The sequence below is a fragment of the Echinops telfairi genome, unplaced genomic scaffold, assembly GCF_000313985.2.
Source record: "Echinops telfairi isolate 266 unplaced genomic scaffold, ASM31398v2 ScPeMD7_36;HRSCAF=134, whole genome shotgun sequence".
Classification (NCBI taxonomy): domain Eukaryota; kingdom Metazoa; phylum Chordata; class Mammalia; order Afrosoricida; family Tenrecidae; genus Echinops; species Echinops telfairi.
The window spans coordinates 3,498,480-3,519,998 of NW_022103934.1; the positions used below are offsets into that span (position 1 = coordinate 3,498,480).

At 54.2% G+C, this 21,519-nt stretch overlaps 1 protein-coding gene across 1 annotated transcript; it reads left to right on the forward strand.

The window, feature by feature from the left end:
- Positions 1-2,655: 2,655 nt before the first annotated feature.
- On the forward strand, positions 2,656-21,513 carry TIMM44 (translocase of inner mitochondrial membrane 44). The gene is made up of 13 exons (XM_004717330.2): positions 2,656-2,718; positions 9,680-9,784; positions 12,177-12,347; positions 14,601-14,681; positions 15,361-15,510; positions 16,412-16,551; positions 16,670-16,755; positions 17,314-17,406; positions 17,514-17,638; positions 18,187-18,237; positions 20,109-20,198; positions 20,820-20,930; positions 21,046-21,513. The coding sequence occupies exons 1-13, from the start codon at positions 2,674-2,676 to the stop codon at positions 21,163-21,165; spliced, it is 1,368 nt and encodes a 455-aa protein (XP_004717387.1). The 5' UTR covers positions 2,656-2,673; the 3' UTR covers positions 21,166-21,513.
- Positions 21,514-21,519: the final 6 nt, after the last annotated feature.

Sequence of the window (21,519 nt, forward strand, 5' to 3'; positions counted from 1 at the left end):
TATGCATTTGTAGCAATACTTTTTTATTATTTATGAAATCATTCTCTTGGGGCTCTTACTGCTCTTAGAACATTCCCTACATCAATTGGTGTAGTGACACTTTTGGACTTGCCCTCACATATACACAGAAAGAGAACTCTTGCAAGTGTGGCAAAATGAATCTATAGGTGAAGGGTATACATGTGCTCATTATATTATTCTTGAAACTTTTTGTAGCTTAGAAAATTTTCAAAATCAAGAGCTGGGGAAAACAAGCCGCGCTCACTCCTTCCCGTATGTTCCCTCAGCTGTCATTCTCACACCTTCCACACACCGCCGGCTGAGATTCCTTGGGGGAGTTGATGCTCACTGCCTCCACGTTCCCAACCAGTGGGGCGCTGGCTAGTGTTTAAAAGCCAGCTCTCTAAACCAACCAACCAAAATGCTCTGATTTTTCATACTTGCCAATTCCGCGGTGTAAGCATTCTCACCATGACCAATTTCAAACTACTAACATGTCATCCACTGGGGTTTTGAAAAGATTGTATTTCCACCCTATCAACGGTATAGATCAGGGGTGCTCAGTACGTCGATCGCAAATGTAGTGTGGGTAGATTGCATGGCATTAAAACAATAGGCATAAGCCTATCATCAGTCCCATCACTTAATTATATACAGCGCAGCCAATGAGATGCAATCTTAGGTGTCAAACGCATGTGCAAACAACTGCTCTAAGTACAGCAAAACTGACAAGCTAAGTTATCGCCAATTTTTAGACCTTGGTTTGTTTCTCTTAAACGTAATGAGTGGGAAAGCTGGACCAAGTAAGAAGACAAAAATGTATCACTTTCATACGGAATGGGAGATTTTGACACCACAAGCCGACATTCAGCTGAAGTCCAGTGCGCAGGAACAGTTCTGGAACTTACTTGCAGAGGGAAAGTACCCAAACATGAGAAAAATGTGCTACCTCCTTGACTGCATTATTCGGCTCTATGTGCGTCAGCCTTTTCCCACATAAACATCATTAAGTCCAAGTACCGTTCCACATGACTGATGATCATTTGGAAGTGTGCTTGAGGCTGGCTGTCAGCAGCGACTGTCCGGACTATGCATCCCTTGATCATTCCATTCAGTGCAAGCCATCAGAGTAAACTGAGGTAATGATAAAAAATGTACATAGTTAATTGTGTTGTGCCATATGGACTCATGTGGCTATGCGAGGTACATAAACATACATTGTACATATAAAGAATTCTCAATGCATTTATGAATAAATGTAACAAATCATAAAAATGTTTTACATTTTTGTAGTTGGTAGATCAGATGTTCAGTCAGCTCAGTCAGCATGGCAGTCACTATCCCTCTACTTTGTCAGTCAGTCTCATCAGAATCTCAGTGAGTCAGTCAGCTTGACAACTATTGTCAATCTTGCAGGTCAGATGCCAGCCAGTCAAGTCAATTGGACTAGTTAGTGGCTGAGGGACCATCATAGGTGTTGGTCAGGATCAACTCCCTTTCAGTCAGTCAGTCCTGGACGACAAAGTCAAAGCCCCTAGAAGATGAGAGTCCGTCAGTCATAGGCGGTCTAGTTAGCCCTAGTCAGTCCGGCTAGTCCAGCAGTTCTCAACCTGTGGGTCCCGACCCCTTTGGGGGTCAAATGACCCTTTCACAGGGTCGCCCAATTCATCCCAGTAGCAAAATTACAGTGATGGAGTATCAACGAAAATAATTTTATGGGGCGTGGGGGACTGTATTAAAGGAAGGTTGAGAACCGCTGGTCTAGTCAGTGACCTTCGAGTCAGCCATGGGATCAGTTCCCAGTCAGCCAGTCCTGGGCGACTGGGACCCACAGTCTGCTTGTCAGGCAGGACGCTCCTTGTGACACCGAAATGACGTCTATGAAATGTGTGTGGGGACTCCGGAGTCGGGTCTTCCTCTCGCCGCGGCCATGGACGCCGTGCAGAGAGCTGCAGGTCAGGACCGACGGGAACAGGCGCGTCCGCCGTTCCTGTCCTCTCCTAGGGGCCCACGGCCTGAGGCGACGGGAAGGTCCCCGCAGCAGGCGGCCCCGGCTTCAGTGTGGGTCCCAAGGACGCCTCGGTGTCAGTCATCGCAGACGAATCAGAGGTCACGGAGTCGGTCCCTCGGCTCTTCTGTTCGGCATCGTCGGTCAGTCACAGCCCTCTCAGGGTCACTAGTTGCTCACTTGGTTACTCTCAGGCACTGCCCTTGAGAGCTAGAGTCGGTCTCGGCCGAGCAGGTACGCCCGTCGGTCAGTCACACTCAGCTGAGTCTGTCCTGTTGGACTGTCCGGTTGCCCGTCCAACTCCCTGGGCAACTGGCTGCTGAGTCGCCGCTCCGGATTAAAGCCACGCCCCCAAGCCACGCCCTCGGATCGCCTCGCCCAACCGTAGGTCTCCGCCTCACAGGAGGGCCCGCCCTCCGAGGCCACATCCAGTCACAGGCCCCGTTCTTCCGGAAACCCTTCTCGCAATGCCCCGCCCGCTAGCTAGCCTCGCTGGGCACGCCTCCTCCGTCCCGTCCTATCACAGACCTCCCTCTTCCAGGCACTAACCCTCTGGGGAGTTAGGTCCAATCAGAAGCTTTTCCTTCTCTGAGGGCCTGCCTGGCGGGCGTCACAGATGACGCCATCGGGCCGCGCCGAGGGAAGGTCACACGGGTTCGTCCAACATGGCGGCCGCGGCGCTGCGGGGAGGCTGGTGCCGGTGCCCGCGGGTGAGCGGGCGTGTGGGTAGGCGGGGCGGGCGCGGCGGGGGCTCCAGGTCCGCGGACTCCACGACCTCCGTCTCCTCAGGTCGTTGGCCCGCGCTGCCCTTCCTTGGGCTCGGGAGAGAGGCTGGGTCAGTCGAGTCCGCCGTTGGGGGCTCCAGAACGAGGCCTGAGAGCAGAGGCGAACGCTCCGGGTCGGGGGTGCGAGAGGTGCAGCCCGGCGGGGAGCAGCTCTCTCCTCCCCTGCTGCTCAGCCGCGTGTACTTGGGGTGACGGCGGCCAGTTGAGAACAAGTAGCAAGGAGAAGGCAAAGTGACAATTTTATCTACCAGGTCCTCTACCGAGGCCATTTCCTGCCTGGCCTCTGGGATCCCTCACGTGGAGTTGGGGTGTGAGGGGGTTCCCCCCGGAACCAAGAGCTGGGGTTCAAGAGTGCGCCATTGGAGCGGGGCGTGGAGAGCTCCTCCTGATGCTGATGGAGGTTTGTCGCAAGACTAGGAAATTAGAAATCCACACAGGTTGAGCAACCTGCCCATAGGCCCAGAGCTAACAAGGTGTCTGCCCAGGTCAGTCTGACTCTAGTAAAGCTCTTAAGCATCCAAGGGTGGAGGAAGGCTGTGCCTTTGGCTTAGCGGGGTTGTTTTCGTTTTCTCTTGGCTGCATGTCTTTTGATTCAGGCATTAGAGGTTGAACATCCAAAGCCTAGAGGGAACCAGCCTAAGATTTGTCACCAAGATTTGGCAACTTCCAGGACCTCCCAGATCTGTGCGGCTCTTCTCTGTTGGGACCCTGACTCCCCTGAATCAGCTCTTGGCAGGACAGCCCCTCCCTGCTGGCAGTCTCTTCTTGCTGGCTTCCCCGGCCTGCTGTCTCCACTGAAAGCTTGGCTGACCAAGAATGAGGGCTCCCCTCACACTGGGGGGCTTGCCCTTTACCTCCAGGGCTATTGCTACCTGGATACCTGGGACCCCAGGTTAAGCTCTGGAAACGCTGCTATCTGAGGGGAAGGCCCGAGGTCCAGATGGGCCTGTTGGCTCCCACAACCTCTGGACTCCAAGATGAACTATCCTGCCTTCAGGAGCTATTAAGGAAATGGGCCCCAGGACAATCGCCTGAGGACCACTTCGATCAAAGAGACCCAAATACCATTCTCTCCCAACCCTGCTGAAAAGGCTCGCATTCTCACTGGCAGGGCACGGGCTGGCCTGGGCTGAGGGAGAAAAGGTCTCTCTAATCCTTGTTTTTCTTATCTGGTTTTGCTGCTTCAGCTTCCACACACCGACCCTTACAAGCTCCCTCAGTTGACTTGAGTTTCTATTGTAGGTGGGTGGTGCAAAACCTCCCAATTCTTGTCTCGCTTATCTGGGTACCTGGTGATGTCTGTTTCCTGTGAGCTCCACTTTCTTCAGGCATTATCACCTGTTCTGGATTCTCTAGCTGTTAAATTGCAGAGAACTGAGATACTAGTCTCATCCCAAGGAGATGACTTAGCAACCTCATGTATTCCTTTCTTGCTGTGTAATTCTAATGAATACTTCTTACAGTTTTCCACGAGAATGGGGTGGATGTGGGAGGCACCCTGCCTCCTCCGTGTGTTTTTGTAGTGACAATACTATTTAAGGGGCTCATTAAAGCGTATTTATACAGCTAAAAAAAAAAAGAAAGAAAGATTAGGCAACTATCCCCTTAGATGTTGGCCTGAGACCAAAGTCAGTGGCCCTGCGGCCTATTGGATATAGATGTCTTAAGAACTAAAACAAATCAGAGTAAGACCTGCGAAAGCTGGAAGCTGGGTAAGGTGAAAACTTGTCAGAGAAGGAAAGCTGAAATATTTTTCAGCAATACAAGCAATAGAGAAAGGGTAAGATTGCACCCTGACAGAGGCAAAGAACTTGCAAGAGCCAGAAGAACAAGGCAGGCCTGTCAAGTTCTGTATTTGAGTTCCCAAGAATGACTCTCAAGTAGTCCAGGGGATTATGGTTTGGCACATTCCTTGGGATTCTCAGAGCTGGGCAGTAAGAAACGTGGGGGAAGGGACTGTTGTTAGGCCCCTTCCTATCAGTACCAACTCGTAACTACCACTTGTGACAGTAGAACTACCTTGTGGGGTTTCCTATGATCGACTAGTGGGTCAGTGAAAGAGAAGACGCTGCTCAGTGAGATGGATTGGCACAGTGGCTGTTGCTTAGCAGTGATTGTGAGGATGGCACAGGACCTGGCATGGTTTCATTCTGTAGTAGATAAGGTAGCTGTGACTTGGAACTAACTCAACTCCTTAGGATGACAGTCTTTATGAGCACACATCACCAAGTTTCCCACAGAGCCACTGGGTAGCAGCTAAGCACTTAAACCATTGACCACCAAATGTGCAGATGGGAGTGTCATTCTGTGAGGTCATTTGACGTTGGGCTGGGTGGGTGGAGACTTTGGGCTGGGTAGCAGGGCCCAGCATCAAGCAGGACCTACCCGTCCTTCCGTCACAGAGCTGGAGTTCATCAGGAGGTAGAAGGAATGCTCACCCAAGGCACTGCAGGTTTCTTCCAGTGCTGTGCCTAGGACACTGTATGCAGTGTTTGCTCCCGAAATCCACCACCGAGGAAGAAGAGGCTCAGTGTCTTTTTTTTTTTCCGTCCCCCCACTCTAGGATTAAAATGAAAACCAGGTCCATTGCTGTCAAGTTGATTCTGATTCATAATGACCTTGTTGAACAAAATAGACGTGCCTCATAGGCTGCTGTCTTTATGGGCGTAGACTGCTCTGTTCTCCCTTTGAGCTCCTGGTGGGTTTAAATTGCTGACCTCTCAGCTACCAAGTGCCGACATATTAAAACTCCGTCCCCCGTCTGTCAGTTTATAGTGACTTGTGTGTTTCGAGGACACCGGAAGCTGTGCTACCAGTAGTTCAGATATCTGCAGGGTCACGCATGGGGGCACGTTCCAGCCGCGTTCCCAACTAAGGCAAACTGAGAAGGAATAGACAGCTCACGTTTGAGAAGTTAGCCCCTAGAAGCCGTATGAACAGTGCAGGACATTGGTTTCGTGCAGGAAGATGGGCCCCTTGGGTTGGAAGGTACTCACAGTAGTCTGGGGAAGAGCTACCTCCTCAAAGTAGAGCCGATCTTTATCAGGCGAACTGGGCAAAGGTTTGGGGACTTTCGTTTGCTGATATGGCACAACTTAAAAATGGAAGAAACTGCTGGAACTACTCATTAATAATCAGAATATGAAGTGTATGAAGTATGAATCCAGGAAAATTGGAAGTCATTAAAAATGAAGTAGGACACAGTAAAGATAGATTTCCTAGGCATTAGGGAGTGGAAATGGACTGGTTGCCCATTTAAAATCTGACACTGCAGGGAATGACAAATTCATCATCAAAAAGAGTGTGTTGATACTGTCCTGAAATACGATGCTGCCTGTGAGATACTGCATATCTTAATTTGTATGCCTACCAGAAAGATCAGTTAGTATAACTGTTTGCAAATTACACACCAACCACTAAAGCCCATGGTGAAGAAATTGAACATTTCTAACTCCTCCAGTCAGAAACACATCAGACAGGCAATCAAGATGGACTTGTAGCTGTCCGTGTTTAGAATGCAGATGTTGGGAACCATGAAAAAGAATCAGTAATTGGAATGTAGAGCCTTGGCGATAGAAATGACATTAGAGATTGCATGGTTGAATTTTTTTAAGACCAAGACATGCATCGCACACATCCCCCTTTCTACAAGTAAAATACACATAGCAAATTGGCTACTTCTGTGAAAAGACAATAGAGAAGATCAGCCAAAACAAGGCCATGGGTTGACTATGGAACGTCAGCAAACCATGCTCATATGCAAGTTCTGGTTGAAGCTGAAGAAAATCGAACCAATTAGACGAGAAACAAAATACAACCTTGAGCCTATCCCAATTGAATTTAGAGACTACCACAAGAACAGATTTGACATAGTGACGACTAATGACTAAAGGCCAATTGAGTTGTGGGACCTATCAAGAACATCATACGTGAAAACAAAATGCATAAAAAAGACAAGTGAGGTCAGAAATGGAAAGACCAAAGTGACGTCAGAAGAGGCATAAATTTGCTCTTGAACATAGAGTAGTTAAAGCGAGTAGGAGAAATTAGGACGAGCCGAACAGATCATTTACGTGGACAGCTCAAGAAAGAAAATATTGTACAAAATATGCAAAGCCCTGGGATTAGGAAACCAAACCCGATAGAGTGGAGCATTTCTTCAGCACAAAAGGAATAAAAATCAAGCCTCGAGTTACAATAGTAATGGCATTGTGGGCAGCAAGTGTCGAAGGAAGGTGGAAGGAGATGAGCCAGTCAGGGTGCAGTATAGCACTGATGAAACACACCACTTTCCTGTAGCTCTTTGGTGCTTCCTTCACCCCACTATCATGACCTCAATTCTACCTTACAAATCGGATTAGACCAGAGCACGCACACTGCTCTAGGTAAGAGCCTGCAACACAGGGACTCCAGGATAGACAAAGCCCTCAGGGCCAACAAGGAGAGTAGAGATACCAGGAGGATTAGGGGAGGGTGGGCGGAGAAAGGGAGAATCAATCACAGGGATCCTTCCAGGGGGACAAATAAAGGAAAAGTGTGTGAGGGGCGATGGAGGACGATGTAAGATATGGAAAAAATTATCAGGGGCTCAAGTGGGAAGAGAATGCTTTGAAAATGATGATTGCAAATGTGCTTGATACATTGGAGTTGTATGGGTTGTGATAAGAGATAAGAGCCCCCAATAAAAGTGTTTTTTTTTGTTAAAAAAATAAACATAAAAATGTAATTTTACCAATAATCAAATTGATGTTAATTAAAATAAAAATTTTACCTATCAATATTTTTTTAAAGAAGGTGGAAGGAATACACAGTCACTGTCTGAAAAATGAGCACTCGGCCATTGCAGGAGGCAGCATAAGACTAAGAACGTATTGAAGGGAGAAATCTAAGTTACACAGAAGGCAGTGATGACAAACAAGGCTCCAGAGCTGGGTAGAAGAGCCATTGGGAGGCTTCAACAAGCCAGCGCAGCGCTGAAAGCGCTTGTCTATTTGGAGCACGGCTGCCTGGCTGCCTTGACTGGAAGAGATTCCGTGCCCATTTCAAAGCGAGGGACCCTAACTGTGGAAATTCTTGAATAATAGTATTAATGTCACATGCAAGTAAAATTTTGCTGAAGATAATTCGAACATGTTTGCAGTAGTACATTTACAGGGAACTGCCAGAAATTTAAGCCGGATTCAGAAGAGGAGGGGAATGGGAGACATCATGGCTGATGTCTGATGGGGTCTTGTCTTAAAGCAGAGCATGGCAGAAAGACTTACCTGTGTTTTATTGACTATTGCAAAGGTATTTGCCTGTGTGATTATAACAAACTGGACAAGGTGAAGAATGGGAATTCCAGAACTCATCATTGTCCACATGTGAAACCTGTGTAGAGGCTAAGAGGTAGCCACCTGAGCAGAACAAGGAAAGACTGTATGGTTTAAAATCAGGACAGGTGTGGGCTGTATCTTTTCACCATACTTATTCAACCCATATGCTGAAGAAACTGGACCGTATGAAGAAGTAAGCGGCATCAGGACTTGAGGGAGGCTCATTAACTTGGCAATCTGCAGGCTTGGCACACCTTGCTGGCTGACAGGGAGGATGTGCTGAAGAAGATCAAAGAATGCCTCCTTCAGTGTGGATGACATCTCAATGCAAATGAACCAAATTCTCACAACTGAACCAATAAACATCATCATAATAAGGGAGGGAAAGATTGGTGTTCTTAAGGATTTCATTTTACTTGGATCCAGGATCCGCACCCATGGAAGCAGCGGTCAGGAACTCACGCAACAGAATTGTTGCACTGAGCCGATGTGCACAAGCCCCCCTTTAAAAGATGATTTCCAGTCACTGCGTACGCATTTGAACATTGGACGAAGCAAAAGCAATGTAAAGCATTGGCGTGCTTGGCAAAGACGGTCAAATGTACCAAGGGCTTTTAGAAGAACAGACAAATCTGTCTTGCAGGAAGTCCAGCCAGCATGCTCCTTAGAAGAAAAGACGGTGAGACTTGGTCTCGCACACGTTGCACATGTTACTCCAGGCGGCCGTCCCTGGAGCAGGCCGTCATGCTAGGTAAAGTAGAGCTCCAGTAAGAGAGTGGTTTGTTCCGTTGTACATTGGGTCACGTAGTTGGAACAGACTCAGCGGCAGCTAAAAAGAAGACAAAGAATAATAATAGAAAACGCAAAAAAACCCAAGCTCGCAGGGCGACAAATGTACAGATGTGCTTTATACAATTGATGTATGTATGGATTGTGATGAGTTGTATGAGCCCCCAGTAAAATGACTTTTTAAAAAAACCAAAAACCCAAACTCGCTGCCATCGAGTTGATGCCTACCCATAAGGAACACTGCAGGACAGGTTAGAACTATCCCCGTGGGGTTCCGAGACTGACTGTACGGGAGAAGGCTGTAAATCTTTACTGATAGACTGCGTGGTCCCGTGCAGTCGCTGGTGTTTTAGGACTGCCGGCCTTTGAGTAAGCAGCCTAATGTTTAACCCACAGTGCCACCAGGGCTCCACGCCAGGTTGCGAGGCACTCAAAATACACAGTAGCTGCGATAGCAGACTGCAGCCTAGCTAAGATCTTGAAGGTGGTGCAGGGCCAGGGACCATCTTATCTTGTACGTGGATCACCAGGCGTGATAGCCAACTTGATGGTAACTCACTCGGACACCCTATCTAGGCTGCTTCCCCTATAGGTTGGCACTTCTAGATGCATTGTTTTTAGAGTCCCCCATTTGCAGACCGTGGGGAAATTGAAGGGTGTTTGACGTGTAGCAGACATCTGGTAGCTGTGGGCTTATGGGTGGCAGGCAACCCCCGCTTTTCCGCGTGGCAGACTCACCTCCCGCTCACCTTGTTTTAATGGAACTTATTTCCTCTCAGCAGAGATGCCTAGGAAATGGAGTCCAGTTTCTTCCCAGCCACAACCTAGTGCCCCTGCCTCACGGATCCAGCTATCAGATCCGCCGGCCAGGTGGAGCGCTGGCCCTGGTGAGTGGTGCAGGCCGACAGGTCGGGAGATCTGAAAGGAAAGACTTTTTTGGCAGGAGAGTATAGGGACAGGGCAGGCGTGCGCAGCCCGGCCTTTGGGTATGAGCCGAGCATGCTTGGGAAGCTGTCCACCAGTTCTTGTGGGACAGCGTTAGCCACTCCTCACCCTCATCATGTCCCTCTCCTACAGTCCTGCCTGACTGTTTGCGAGCCTGACTCGGGAGACTGGGTTACCAGCAGGACATTCACGGCCCCTCAGGTGGCTGCCACCTTTCAGCCGGGCGGCGCTGTTTGTGTCCTATTCAGAGCAAAATACCCCCAGCAGCAGATTGGGTTGCTGTGCAGTGGGCACACGGCCCCTGCTGACAATTAACCCTACCTGTTTGAACTGCTTGGAGCCTTGTGGCAGCCCAGCTCGGCTCTTAATGGCTTAATGAACGCCAGGAGTCCGTAGCTGCTGGCACTGGCGAAGTGACCCCAACTGCTGTGGCTGGGGACATACCATGACGTGACTCTGATGGTCCTCGTCATTGCAGCTTCTCATCTTCTGAAGCCACTCTCGGTCACACACACGTGTGGAAAGGCAGCGGTGTGGAGATGGCACTGCTGACCTAGAGCCCCTGGCAGAGGCTGGGGTCTCCCAGAAGTGGGAAGCTGTGCCTGGGTTCCCTGTGACTCCGTCTGTGGGCCCACAGAGGGAGGCCCGTGTCCATCTCCAGGCCCTTGGCTTGGGCAAGTTGGTGCTCGGGTACCTGGAGTGGCCCCAAAGGACAGTTTTCTGAGTGGAGCGGGGAGCATGTTTTCGCAGCCTTAGATTGCAGCCCTGGGTTCCGAGGGAGTCACCCTGGGTGGCAACCTGGGGATTCAGAGGCCCAGAATCTTTCCAACCCCTGTTCTGGGACCAAGGCCTGAAATCCCATGAGGATTCCAAGCTGCTTTCACTCTCCCACCCCCGCCCCCCAGTAATCTAAGCACAAGTGTTCCCTGACATTGGTTAGTTCTGTCACCACACGGGGACCTTCTCTGGAATCCTGCGTTTCCATGCCTCGCGTCCCCTCTCCTTCCCTTCTCTGTGAAAGTCCCTGCTGGCCAGGTGGTCTGTCCTGTGGTTTTTGAAGGAGCCCAGTGCTCGGGAGCGACAGCCTCTAGTTTGTGAGCCAGTCTCTTGTTCACTTACCAGGGGGCCTCAGCGGGCAGCTTCCCTTCAGGCCTGCTGTCTTGGGGGAGTCTCCGACCCACTAAGTCTGTTGTTGAGTTGACCCCCCCTCCCCATCCAGAATGTGAGGTCCTGTTTCACGTTTGTCTCCTCCCATCAGGGTCCCCCTCTTGTGGCCTGAGCTGCACCTGCTCCTTGTCCTTAGCATTCTGCTGTGAGAGAAGGAGCTCAGGGGTGTCACTCCGTCTCTGGCCGTTTGCTCAGGTTCACCCGAGCGCAAGCCGTTGGCAGTTAACGCATTGCCAGGGGAAGAGGGTGAGGCCATCACTCCCTGCACTCAACCGGTCCTGAGCAGACATTTCCACCTCTGCCCTTTGTGGCGTCTCTCTTGCTCAGCAAGTCTGCATGAAGCTTACTCTTGTCATTGGTGCAATCAAATCAAATCTGTTCACCAGAAGTCACAAAAGTATTAGCTCTATTTTCTCCTTTCATAAATCAGGCATTAGACAGCCATCTACTGGTCTAATCTTTTTTTAAAATCATTTTATTGGGGACTCATATAACTCAACACAATCCATCCATCCATTGTGTCAAGCACATTTGTACATTTGTTGCCATCATCATTCTCAAAACATTTGCTTTCTACTTGAGCCCTTAGTATCAGCTCCTCACTTTTCCCCTCCTTCCCTGCTCCCCTTCCCTCATGAACCCTTGATAATTTATAAACTATTATTTTTTTGTCATGTCTTACACTGTCTGACGTCTCCCTTCACCCACATTTCTGTTGTCCATTCCCCAGGGAGGGGGTTATATGTAGATTGTTGTAATCGGTTTCCCCTTTCTACCCCACCTTCCCTCCACCCTCCCCCCCCGGTATCGCCACTCTCACCACTGGTCCTGAGGGGTTCATCTGTCCTGGATTCCCTGTGTTTCCAGTTCCTATCTACCAGTGTACATCCTCTGATCTAGCCAGATTTGTAAGATAGAATTGGAATCATGATGGGCGGGGGAGCATTTAAGAACTAGAGGGAAGTTGCATGTTTCATCATTGCTACACTGCACCCTAACTGGCTCGTCTCTTCCCTGAGACCCCTTCTGTAAGGGGATGTTCAGTTGCCACAGATTGGCTTTGGGTCCCCACTCTGCACTCCCCCTCATTCACAATGATATGATTTTTTGTTCTTTGATGCCTATACGTAGCTTCCCTTAACGTTCCTCTTTCACGTTCTTTTCTAGTCCAAATCCTATTCTTCTGGCAACAGAAAGGGCTTCCTGTCTGGCTTGATGGATAACATCAAACAGGAGTTAGCCAAAAACAAAGAAATGAAAGAAAGTATTAAAAAATTCCGTGACGAGGCCAAGAAGCTGGAAGAGTCAGATGCGCTCCAGGAAGCCCGAAGGAAATACGTGAGTGCCTCCTCAGCTCCGTGCCAGCATTTCCCTGGTGCGCAGCTAGCCAGCCCAGCTCTAGACAGGGTGAACCCACGGCACCGAGGGGCAGGAGTGGCTCACCCACACTCCCGGGTCCACTGGGAGACTGGCCAGCAGCCCAGGCTTCATGTAGGACTTGCTGTGAAATGCAGGGTCTCAGGTCCTTCCTGACCATGTGCTTCAGAGCCTGCCCCCTTTCTTTCTCCATTCATTCATTCATTCATTCATTCATTCATTCATTTGGTGATGAAGAGGCGGGTCGTGGGGAGGGGCCGGTGAACATACCCACGTGAAAACATCCACCACTCACAGTCTCTACCCGGACAACTCAGGGCCACAGGTGACCTTTCCCAAGCTGCGCAGTCTTTCTCGACAACCGCGTCCCTTGTATCTCCTCGTCGTCCTCCTGGCAGATCATTGTTCCTTCCTTCCCAGAGGAGCAGCCTGCTCAGACAGGCAGTCTTCTCGGGTTGGCCTCAACCAGGGCTTCTGAAACTCGCGCCATTCCCGACCCCTTTTGCCCGAGGAATGTGCAGCACCAGCAAGCCCTGCCAGAAACACCCCTGATTTCAGACCCGTTCGATTGTGAATGAACTCTTGGGCGTTGTGTGTTCAGAGACCTTTTACTGTTGCCACGTTTTTGGTGACCCCTGACATTCCGTTACAGTGGAAGAAGCTTTGGGTTCAACCATATCCTTCCAAGGTGACCTAGTGTTCATTTCTGTTTCAGGTTTAAAGATGTGCTCAGGGTATTAGTTTGTAGGGCTCATTTGGGCCCTACTAACACAGTCAGGTCTCATGAGAATTTGCAAATGGAATTTGGAAGAGGCCTCATGCTTTATGGTTAAGTGTTTGACTGTGAATCAAAAGATGGTCAGGTGAGGCCAACGGCTGCTCTGAGGGAGAAAGGTGTGGCCGTGGGCTTTGTTAAAGATGACCGCTTCAGACACCCTGGGGCAGTTCTCCATCACATCGGTTGATGGAGTTTGGGGGTCTACCTCCTAGTTCAGTGGGGTCTAAACACTCATGAGCAGCCTTCCAGGGCACACCAGTCGGCGTCCACTTGCTGGCAGCACTGAGGAAGAAGAGGCAGGAAGCAGAGGAGGAAGGGGAGTGTGTCCAGTCACCTCTACAAACAACTCCCTCCTTTCCCATGAGACCAAAAGAACTAGGTGGTGCCCAGCTCCCACTGCTGAGCAGTTAGATAGAGGGTTCTGTAGCAGCCTCTCCATCAAAAGGGAAACGTGGGACAGAATGTCGGAAGAAGCATCTCCACAGGTCCCGGAGAGGATGCACTGCATACTGGTTTGAACCAGGCTCTTCCCAAGAGTTTCCCTACTGGGGCTCTGAGCAAGGGTGAGGGCCTGTGGGGCTGGGGCAGAGGGTCCATCGCTGCCATGTTTTCTTGCTGGGCACCTGCTAAGCTCCAGCCACGGTCAGTGCTGTGGCCATTAGTTGGACCTTGGGTAAGGACCCACTGAGGCAACTGCAGTGTCCCCACCCCACCTCAGGTCATCAGCCACAGAGCCCAGCCCCGAGCCAGCCCTGTGGGCATCTCTGCCACTTAGCTAAGCTAATTGCAGGGGTGTGGGGGTGGAGTTTGCCCACCACTTGGGTCCCTGGTAGAAGACGACCTCCTTTCTCCAGGAAGCTGGTTAACCCAGGGTCCTTGCTTCCTGGTGCTGTTCTAACAGAGGGGCCCTAGTGGCAACTGTCACATGGAGAACTTTCTTGCCTCGAGGCTGGGGGTGGGGTGGGGGGGCGGAGAATTGGTCTTGGGAAGGGCCTGACCCTCTCAGCCCCACCCCTCCCTCATGGGTCCTTGCTCATCTGCATAGGACCTGCAGCCCATCTCACTCAAAAGTGGTTACTGAGGATGCACGGGGCCCTCGGCGATGTCACGGGAAGCCCATTCCCCTGCTCGCTGCAATCAGCCAAAAATGGATGGGCCAGAGACCAAGGGGGTGGGGGTTGCCGAGAGCATCATCACCACCACCACCACCACCCACACACACCTGGAAACACACTTCTGACAAGTAGCAGGTGGCCCAAGTTCACCCCTCTGTCATCAGCGGGCTTCCTGTGTCCAGGGGAAGCCCAGCTACCTGGCAAGGGGACGCCCTAGGCCATGCTGTGCCATCCCAGAAGGTCCCTCACACTGAGCAGCAAGCAGAGGCGCCCGGGCTAATGCCTGACATGCAGCACAGAGCAGCCCTGTGTTGTTCCTAGAAAACCATCGAATCCGAGACGGTCCGGACCAGCGAGGTGCTCAGGAAGAAGCTGGGCGAGATCACGGGCACAGTGAAGGAGGTGAGGGTGGCTGGCTGGCTGGGCTCGGCTCCAGCCAGGGCACATGGGGTCCTTGCAAGGAAGGCACCTTGGCGGGGGGAGGCAGCCGACAGATGGAGCCAGCCTGCTCCGAGGTGGCTGCCTGAGTGTGACGCTCCTGCCACAGGAGGCTGAATCAGGTCGGCCCTAGGAGGGGCAGCCTCCAGGCAAGTGGACTGGCCTAGCCTGGGCTGTGCTTGGCTCTGCCTTCTGGTTCTGAGCTGCAGCCCACCATGCCCCTCCTTCACCACCACCCACTCCACACAGATTGCCGGAGTCTTTTTAGCTGAGCAGGTGCAGAGGTCTGGCAACAACCCCCTATATGGTGGAGAGGCCAGTCGGCCCAGCACCTGGCCCATAACCTTTAATAAGGGTCTAAACCAAAGGCACCCAGTGGCCAACCGAGGGGCCAGAAGGCAAATACTACCCTTCAGGCCCTGAGCTGGCTTACCAAAAGGGTGGAGCTTGCAGTCCACCCAGAGGCACCTTGGAAGAAACGCCCAGTGATCTGCTTCCTAGAATGTGGGTGCAGTTCCCCTCTAACACCCAGAGGCGTCAGGAGCTGTTTGGGATGGCTTGGTGAAGCAGCTGGCCTGGCCTCAGTGCTGGGCTTCCAGGGGCTGTACCGACCCCCTCCCCTGTGCTGTCTCTGGCTCAGTAGAGTCTCGATGAGGTCAGTAAGAGCGACTTGGGCCGGAAGATCAAGGAGGGTGTGGAAGAAGCTGCCAAGACGGCCAAGCAGTCGGCTGAGTCAGTGTCCAAGGGCGGCGAGAAGCTGGGCCAGACCGCAGCCTTCAAGGCTCTCTCACAGGTGAGTGCAGGCCTGGCCCAGCCCTGTGCTGGCGGGCGGCAGGGGCTGGGCTGTGGGCTCGGGGAGCTAAGGCTGCCCAGGAGCATCCCTGGCTCAGGTCTCCTGCTCATCTTGAGATCTGGAGGTTGAAGTTCCCTCGGTTCTTGGTCCTCAGCCCTTGGGAGGACCAGCTTCCCTGAGGGACCTGGTGGGAGGGACCACTGGATACCCCACCCCCAGCTTTGCAAGTTAGCCCCTGCCCCTCCCCTGAGAACTACGGAGGTCTGGGGGACTTGGGGTTACAGAAGCTCAGTCCCCAGCAGGCCTGTGCTGCTCACGGGCCCACAGGGGAGAGCCCAAGTGGGAGGGGCTCTGAGCTTCTTGGGCCTTCAGGAGTGGAGGGTGGGCCTGTGGGCAAAGGCTCTGTGAGGTACCATGCAGCTTGGTGGCCTGAAGTGGGACCAGGCCCAAGGGAAGGCAAGCTGGCTGGGCTTCTAGTTCAGGTGCAGCAGGGAGTTGTGGGGGGGCGGGGGCGGAGGCAGGCCTTCAGGCTCGAAGGGGTCCTATGCCTGCAGGAGCAGAGAGTGGTGATTGGAGGCCTGTTGGCACATCTGGAAGGGGATGAGGATCAAGCTGAGGCAGGTCTTAGAATGACCTTCGGGTGGCTGCCCACATGAGCTAGTGGATGTGAGGATGTGATGAATCAGAAGGTCATGTGGGGACTATTGGACAAATTTGCTGTTGAGAGGGAAGCAGGGCCCTCAGCCCTTGTTCAGGTGGGCTTGCTGGTGGCTACTGATGGGGCATGCAGAGCCTGGACTTGGGGGGGTGGCGGGTGAGGCGCGTGTGGGCTAGCTGGAGGCGCTTCCCAACCTCTGGGAGGCCGGTCTGGGAGCCAGGCTGCCTGCGTGCGTCCCTGCAGGGCGTGGAGTCTGTGAGGAAGGAGCTGGACGAAAGCGGCCTCGGCCAGACGGGGTCCTACCGGCGGCCTGAGCGGCTCCGGAAAAGGACGGAGTTCGCGGGGGAGAAGCTCAAGGCAGAGAAGGTGTTTGAGCCCAATGAGTACGTACCTTCAGGCTACCTGCCCTGCTCTGCCGAGAGGCACTTGAATGTGTGTGGGGGGTGCTGCCCCGCCTTCCACCGGCCACTGCCCCCCAGTCACCTGTCTGCCCCTTCCCAGGGAGGCCCTGGGTGTGGTGCTGCACAAAGACTCCAAGTGGTACCAGCAGTGGAGGGACTTCAAGGACAACAACGTGGTCTTTAACCGTGAGTGTGCAGGTTGGGGACGTGGCAGCAGGGAGGGAGGGGCAGTGCCTCCTTCCCCGGTCAGCAGGTCCCTCCCCAGGCCCACGTGACTATGTCCCTTACAGGGCAAGTGCAGAGAGTAAGGGCGCCAGCGGAATAGAATCTGGTCCCGGGGGCAGGGTCAGCGCCAGCAGACCCCCGGCAAGCGGGTGGGCAGCTGGGGCAGCCCCTCTGGGCTGGAGCTCCTCAACGCATGGGGTGTGGACTTGTGGGTACCAGCGGGACCGTGGCCCCATGAGGGTCACCGAGGCCTGTTTCCTTTGTAGTGGGACACCAGCCAGCAGGGTGGCAGGCACCCCATAATATACACAGCCCCTCTAGGCCCTGCTGAGGGGCCACGGCGCCCTGGCCAGGTAGGTCGGCAGGCTCCTGGATGTGGACAGAGGATGCTGTCCCAGGCTCAGAAAGGCCCTGGGTGCTGTGTGTTGAGCGCAAAGCCGGCCCCCCACCCGCAGCCTGTGGAAGTGGATGGTGCCCTGCCCAGCCCCTGAGCCACCTTGCTCCGCCCCACCCCCACAGGCTTCTTTGAGATGAAGATGAAATACGATGAGAGTGACAACGCATTCATCCGTGCGTCCCGAGTGCTCACCGACAAAGTCACAGACCTGCTGGGTGAGTGAGCCGTCCCACTTAGCATGCAGCCAGTCATGGTGGACGGGGTGGGGGCGTGGGGGCCAGAGGGACCAGACCAGAATCCACCCTCCCATCTGCTCCTCCAGGGGGCCTCTTCTCGAAGACAGAGATGTCCGAGGTTCTCACAGAGATTCTGCGAGTGGACCCCACCTTTGACAAGGACCGCTTCCTGCAGCAGTGTGAGGCCGACATCATCCCCAATGTGCTGGAGGTGGGCGCTGCGCCACGAGGGGGCGGGGCCACCAGGAAGTGCTTCCTCGCTGTGTCATCCAGACCCAGGCCCAGCCGGAGACTGGGCCTCACAGCCTCCCCTCCCTAGCCTTCAAAACCAAGCTCGCTGCTGGAGTGAGGGCTAGGGCCCATGCCAAGGGTCCCAGCTAGCCTGCAGCCCCTGCACAGGCCCTGGTACCGCCTTCTCTCAGGATTCAGCCCAGGCTCCCGGCTGCTGTGGGGCTATCCCATTGCCCCCAGGGCAGCCACTCTGCCCTCAGCTGCCCTCTAGTCCTTCCCCAGGATGTGTGACCATCCTGCCCTGGAGTGGCCAAGTCCCTAGACAGACAGGTAGAGCCCAGCACTGGCCACCTCCCTCTCTCCCACCAGCCTGTGGAGACCCTCCCTCCTCCAGGGCCCCCAGCTGTGAGAATCAGAGCTGAGCATGTTGGCCCCTGGCCAGCATGGGCGGGGCTCCCCAGAAGGTTCTCCCAGGAGGTGCCTGGACCCCTGTCCATCTCCCACTGAGCCTTGTCCTCCCCTTTTCAGGCCATGATCTGCGGAGAGCTGGACATCCTCAGAGATTGGTGCTACGAGGCCGTAAGTTCCACCCTCTCGCAGAGCTCTGCCCACCTGGGTGGTCCTGGGGAGGGGGTCCAGGGGAGTACTGTGGGGTCAGCACAGTCCAACAGGCCAGCCCTGTCTGCTTCTGTGCCTGAGGACTGGCCACTAAGGGAGCCTGCTGGAACTTGAGGGCCCATGGCTGGCCTCGTGGAGCCCACACAGTATGCTCCTCCCTGAGGGAGGGTCCCTCACTAGTGGAGCTGGACTGTCCTGCCCACATAGCCATCCTAGGCTACCTGCAGGACCTTCCGGTTGTGAGGGAGAGGCAGGGCACTTCTCCCCCCGCCCCTAATCCTAGTCTCCTGCTGGCTGTGGTTGGGAGTACTTATCTACCTGCCCTTGTCTGTGCCCCACAGAGATACAGAGCAGGAACTGAGGGCCAGGGAGGGAGTGAAGGGGCCAGAGAGAGAGGGGGATGGAGGAAGGGCTGTGTGGCGATCCAGATCCTGCCCTCCCTTGGACAGACTTTGAGTCCTGAGGGTCAACCCCCCACAGAGGCAGCCTGTGCTGTAGACACAGATTAATGAGCCTAGCTGACCGGTTCCCGAAACAACAGCGCAGACGGGACTGCATCACGCCAGCAGAGCATCTTGGCCTGAGTAGGGCCAAGGGCCACAGCCTGGCCTCGCCGCCGCCACCACCTCACCACGCTCACTCCGTGCCCGGGGACAGCCTGTGTGCAAAGCCAGTCAGGCAGGCGGCTGGTGCTATCCTGGGCCTGGTTCACAGAGACCCATCCTACACTCTCCCCTGCATGGTGACTAATCCCACTGGCATTTCCAAATTTTCTGACTTGGGGCCTTTAAGATAGGTTGCCACCCAGACACCCCAGAGAGGCAGTCTGAGTTGCCCCTACTCGCCCAGAGGGGAAGGGTTTGAAATGGCGTTTTTTAAGAAAGCTGGCAACCAGGATTGGCGCCTTGTGGGTTTTGTTTTTCCCTCAGCAGAGAGGTTATTTCCATAAAAAGTCTGTGCTGTTGGAATATCTTCCGACGCAGTTGTCTGCCAAGTTCTGGCGCGGCTGTGAGGGAAAGCACATTGTAGCACCACGTGTCCTGGGCCGGGTCCTGGGGCAGCAACACTGGTGCAGGTGGAGCCGGTGCCGTGAGGCCACGCTCAGCGGTTAGGGCATCCGTCCCACAGTGCACACTGGGGGTGCTGTGAGTTTTTAAAGGCTGGAAGTTTGGGCCCACGGGGGCGCCTCGGAAGAGAGGCCTGGCAATCTGATTCTGAAAAAGGCATTGCAAGCCCTCTGAGGTCCAGGTCTGCTCTGACACACGTGACATGTCACATGTGGTGACAAGAACCTTTTTCTCTCAGCCTGGGGCTGGCCAGTCACCGGGGGTAGGCTGGTGGGGAAATGCCGGCAGGGGCCAGACGGCTGCACACAAGGCTTGGTCTGGACCCCGAGCTGTTTTCCTAATAAAGAGAGGCGGGCCTCTTCTGGGAGCCCTGGCGGCGCAGTGGGTTTCACGTTGGGCTGCTTACCATAAGATAGCAGTTGGAAACCCCCAGCTGCTCCTTGGGAGGAAGACAGGGCTTTCTACTCCCGTCAACAGTTACAATCTCAGAAACTCAACAGGCGCTGCTACCCTGTCCTGTAGGGTCGCTTTGGTCCTGAACTGACTCGATGGCAGTGAGTTGGGTTTGGGCCCCTGGGTCTCTGGCACCAGGAGCTGTTTCTGGCGGGCGCATGCAGCCTCCAGGCTGACAGAGCTAAGTTCGGAAGCTGCCTGCCAGGGGGACCTCCCCAGGGCCTGGCTGCCTGCCCCAGGGCCATCTCTGCCCGCATGTAGGCGCCCCCTCCCCACAAACACATTCCCACACGGCGGGTCCTCTACTTGCAGACCTACAGCCAGATGGCTCACCCGATCCAGCAGGCCAAGGCGCTGGGCCTCCAGTTCCACTCCCGCATCCTGGACATCGACAATATTGACGTCAGTGCCTCTGGTGGGAGTGGGGGTGGGTGGAGCGGGCCAGACCCAGGGGGTCTTTGAGGCAAGTCACACAGCTTTTGGAGGTACAGGATCACTCACACAGGGAGGTGGTGGATAAGACCCAGCTGGGGTCTGGGGTGCATTGGGGATAACCTCCTTGGAAGGGCTCAGCTAGCTGGGGGCTTGGGCTGAATGACCCGATGGCCGTCTAGCTCCCCTTCTGAAGTCACCATGTGAGATTTCTAGACAGGGGTTTCCTCTGGGTCCCCATTGTGGTGACTGCCCCTTTTCCTAGAAGGACCTAGCTTTCCGGGTTCTGTTCCCCAAGTGTCCTGCCTGGCTAGAATTCCCGTTTGGGGTCTGCTCAGCAAGTTTATAGTGCCTCTGGAGGACTGGGGGCAGGGGGTCTTGACCACAGAAGGGGGTGCTTGGAAATCTCACATTCAGAAATGGGGGTGGGGTGCCTCAGGACGCCATCTGGGCCTGGGTTGCCCACGGCTGCCCTCATGGATCTCTGTCCTGGTGCTGGAGGACCACCAAAAAACGGGTGGGGTGGGGAGGGCGGGCAAAAGGAGGGCCAGGTCCCTGCTGATGCCGGGCTCAATGGCCCTTCCCCCACAGCTGGCCATGGGCAAGATGATGGAGCAGGGACCCGTGCTGATCATCACCTTCCAGGCCCAGCTGGTGATGGTGGTCAAGAACACCAAGGGCGAGGTGGTTGAGGGCGACCCGGTGAGTGGGGCGGGGGTGGGGGCGGGGGCGGCAGACCCGACTTGACAGAGGGCCTTTGAGCCAGCTTACTGGAGAGGGTTCGTATGACGTCCTCTAAAAGACCCGGTCTCTGCAGGACAAGGTGCTGCGCATGCTCTACGTGTGGGCGCTCTGCCGGGACCAGGATGAGCTGAATCCCTACGCCGCGTGGCGGCTGCTCGATATCTCGGCCTCCAGCTCGGAGCAGATCCTTTGAGTGGCGCTGCACTGCCTGCGCACCGCAGACAGACGGGAGGACGGGCGTCCGCCTGGGGCCTCTGCAAATACCCCGGCCCGGCCCGGCAGAGCCAGCAGCGAGGGCAGGGCCAGACGAGGAGGGCGACTGCGGGCCAACACCCTCCCCACAGCGCCAGCCCCCCGGCTCCATTGAAAGCAGGCCGGAGAGGGGTGGTGGCCTGGACAGGGCCGAGACTGACCTGGGGCAGGGAGCCCCTTGGAAGCACGGTGGTGAGGCCCAGACCCTGCCAGGCAGCGGCTGACTGCCACGAGCTTTTCTTTGAACAGTGCCCTTCCTTGTATGTGCGTCTGAGAGTTTTGGAAATAAAATGCC

Excerpts from the sequence above, each read along its gene's own strand:
- TIMM44 (XM_004717330.2), top strand. The coding sequence starts at position 2,674 with ATGGCGGCCGCGGCGCTGCGGGGAGGCTGGTGCCGGTGCCCGCGG. Across the intron at positions 12,348-14,600 it reads AGGAAGCCCGAAGGAAATAC|AAAACCATCGAATCCGAGAC; the intron begins GTGAGTGCCTCC and ends TGTTGTTCCTAG. Across the intron at positions 17,407-17,513 it reads CAAAGTCACAGACCTGCTGG|GGGGCCTCTTCTCGAAGACA; the intron begins GTGAGTGAGCCG and ends CTGCTCCTCCAG.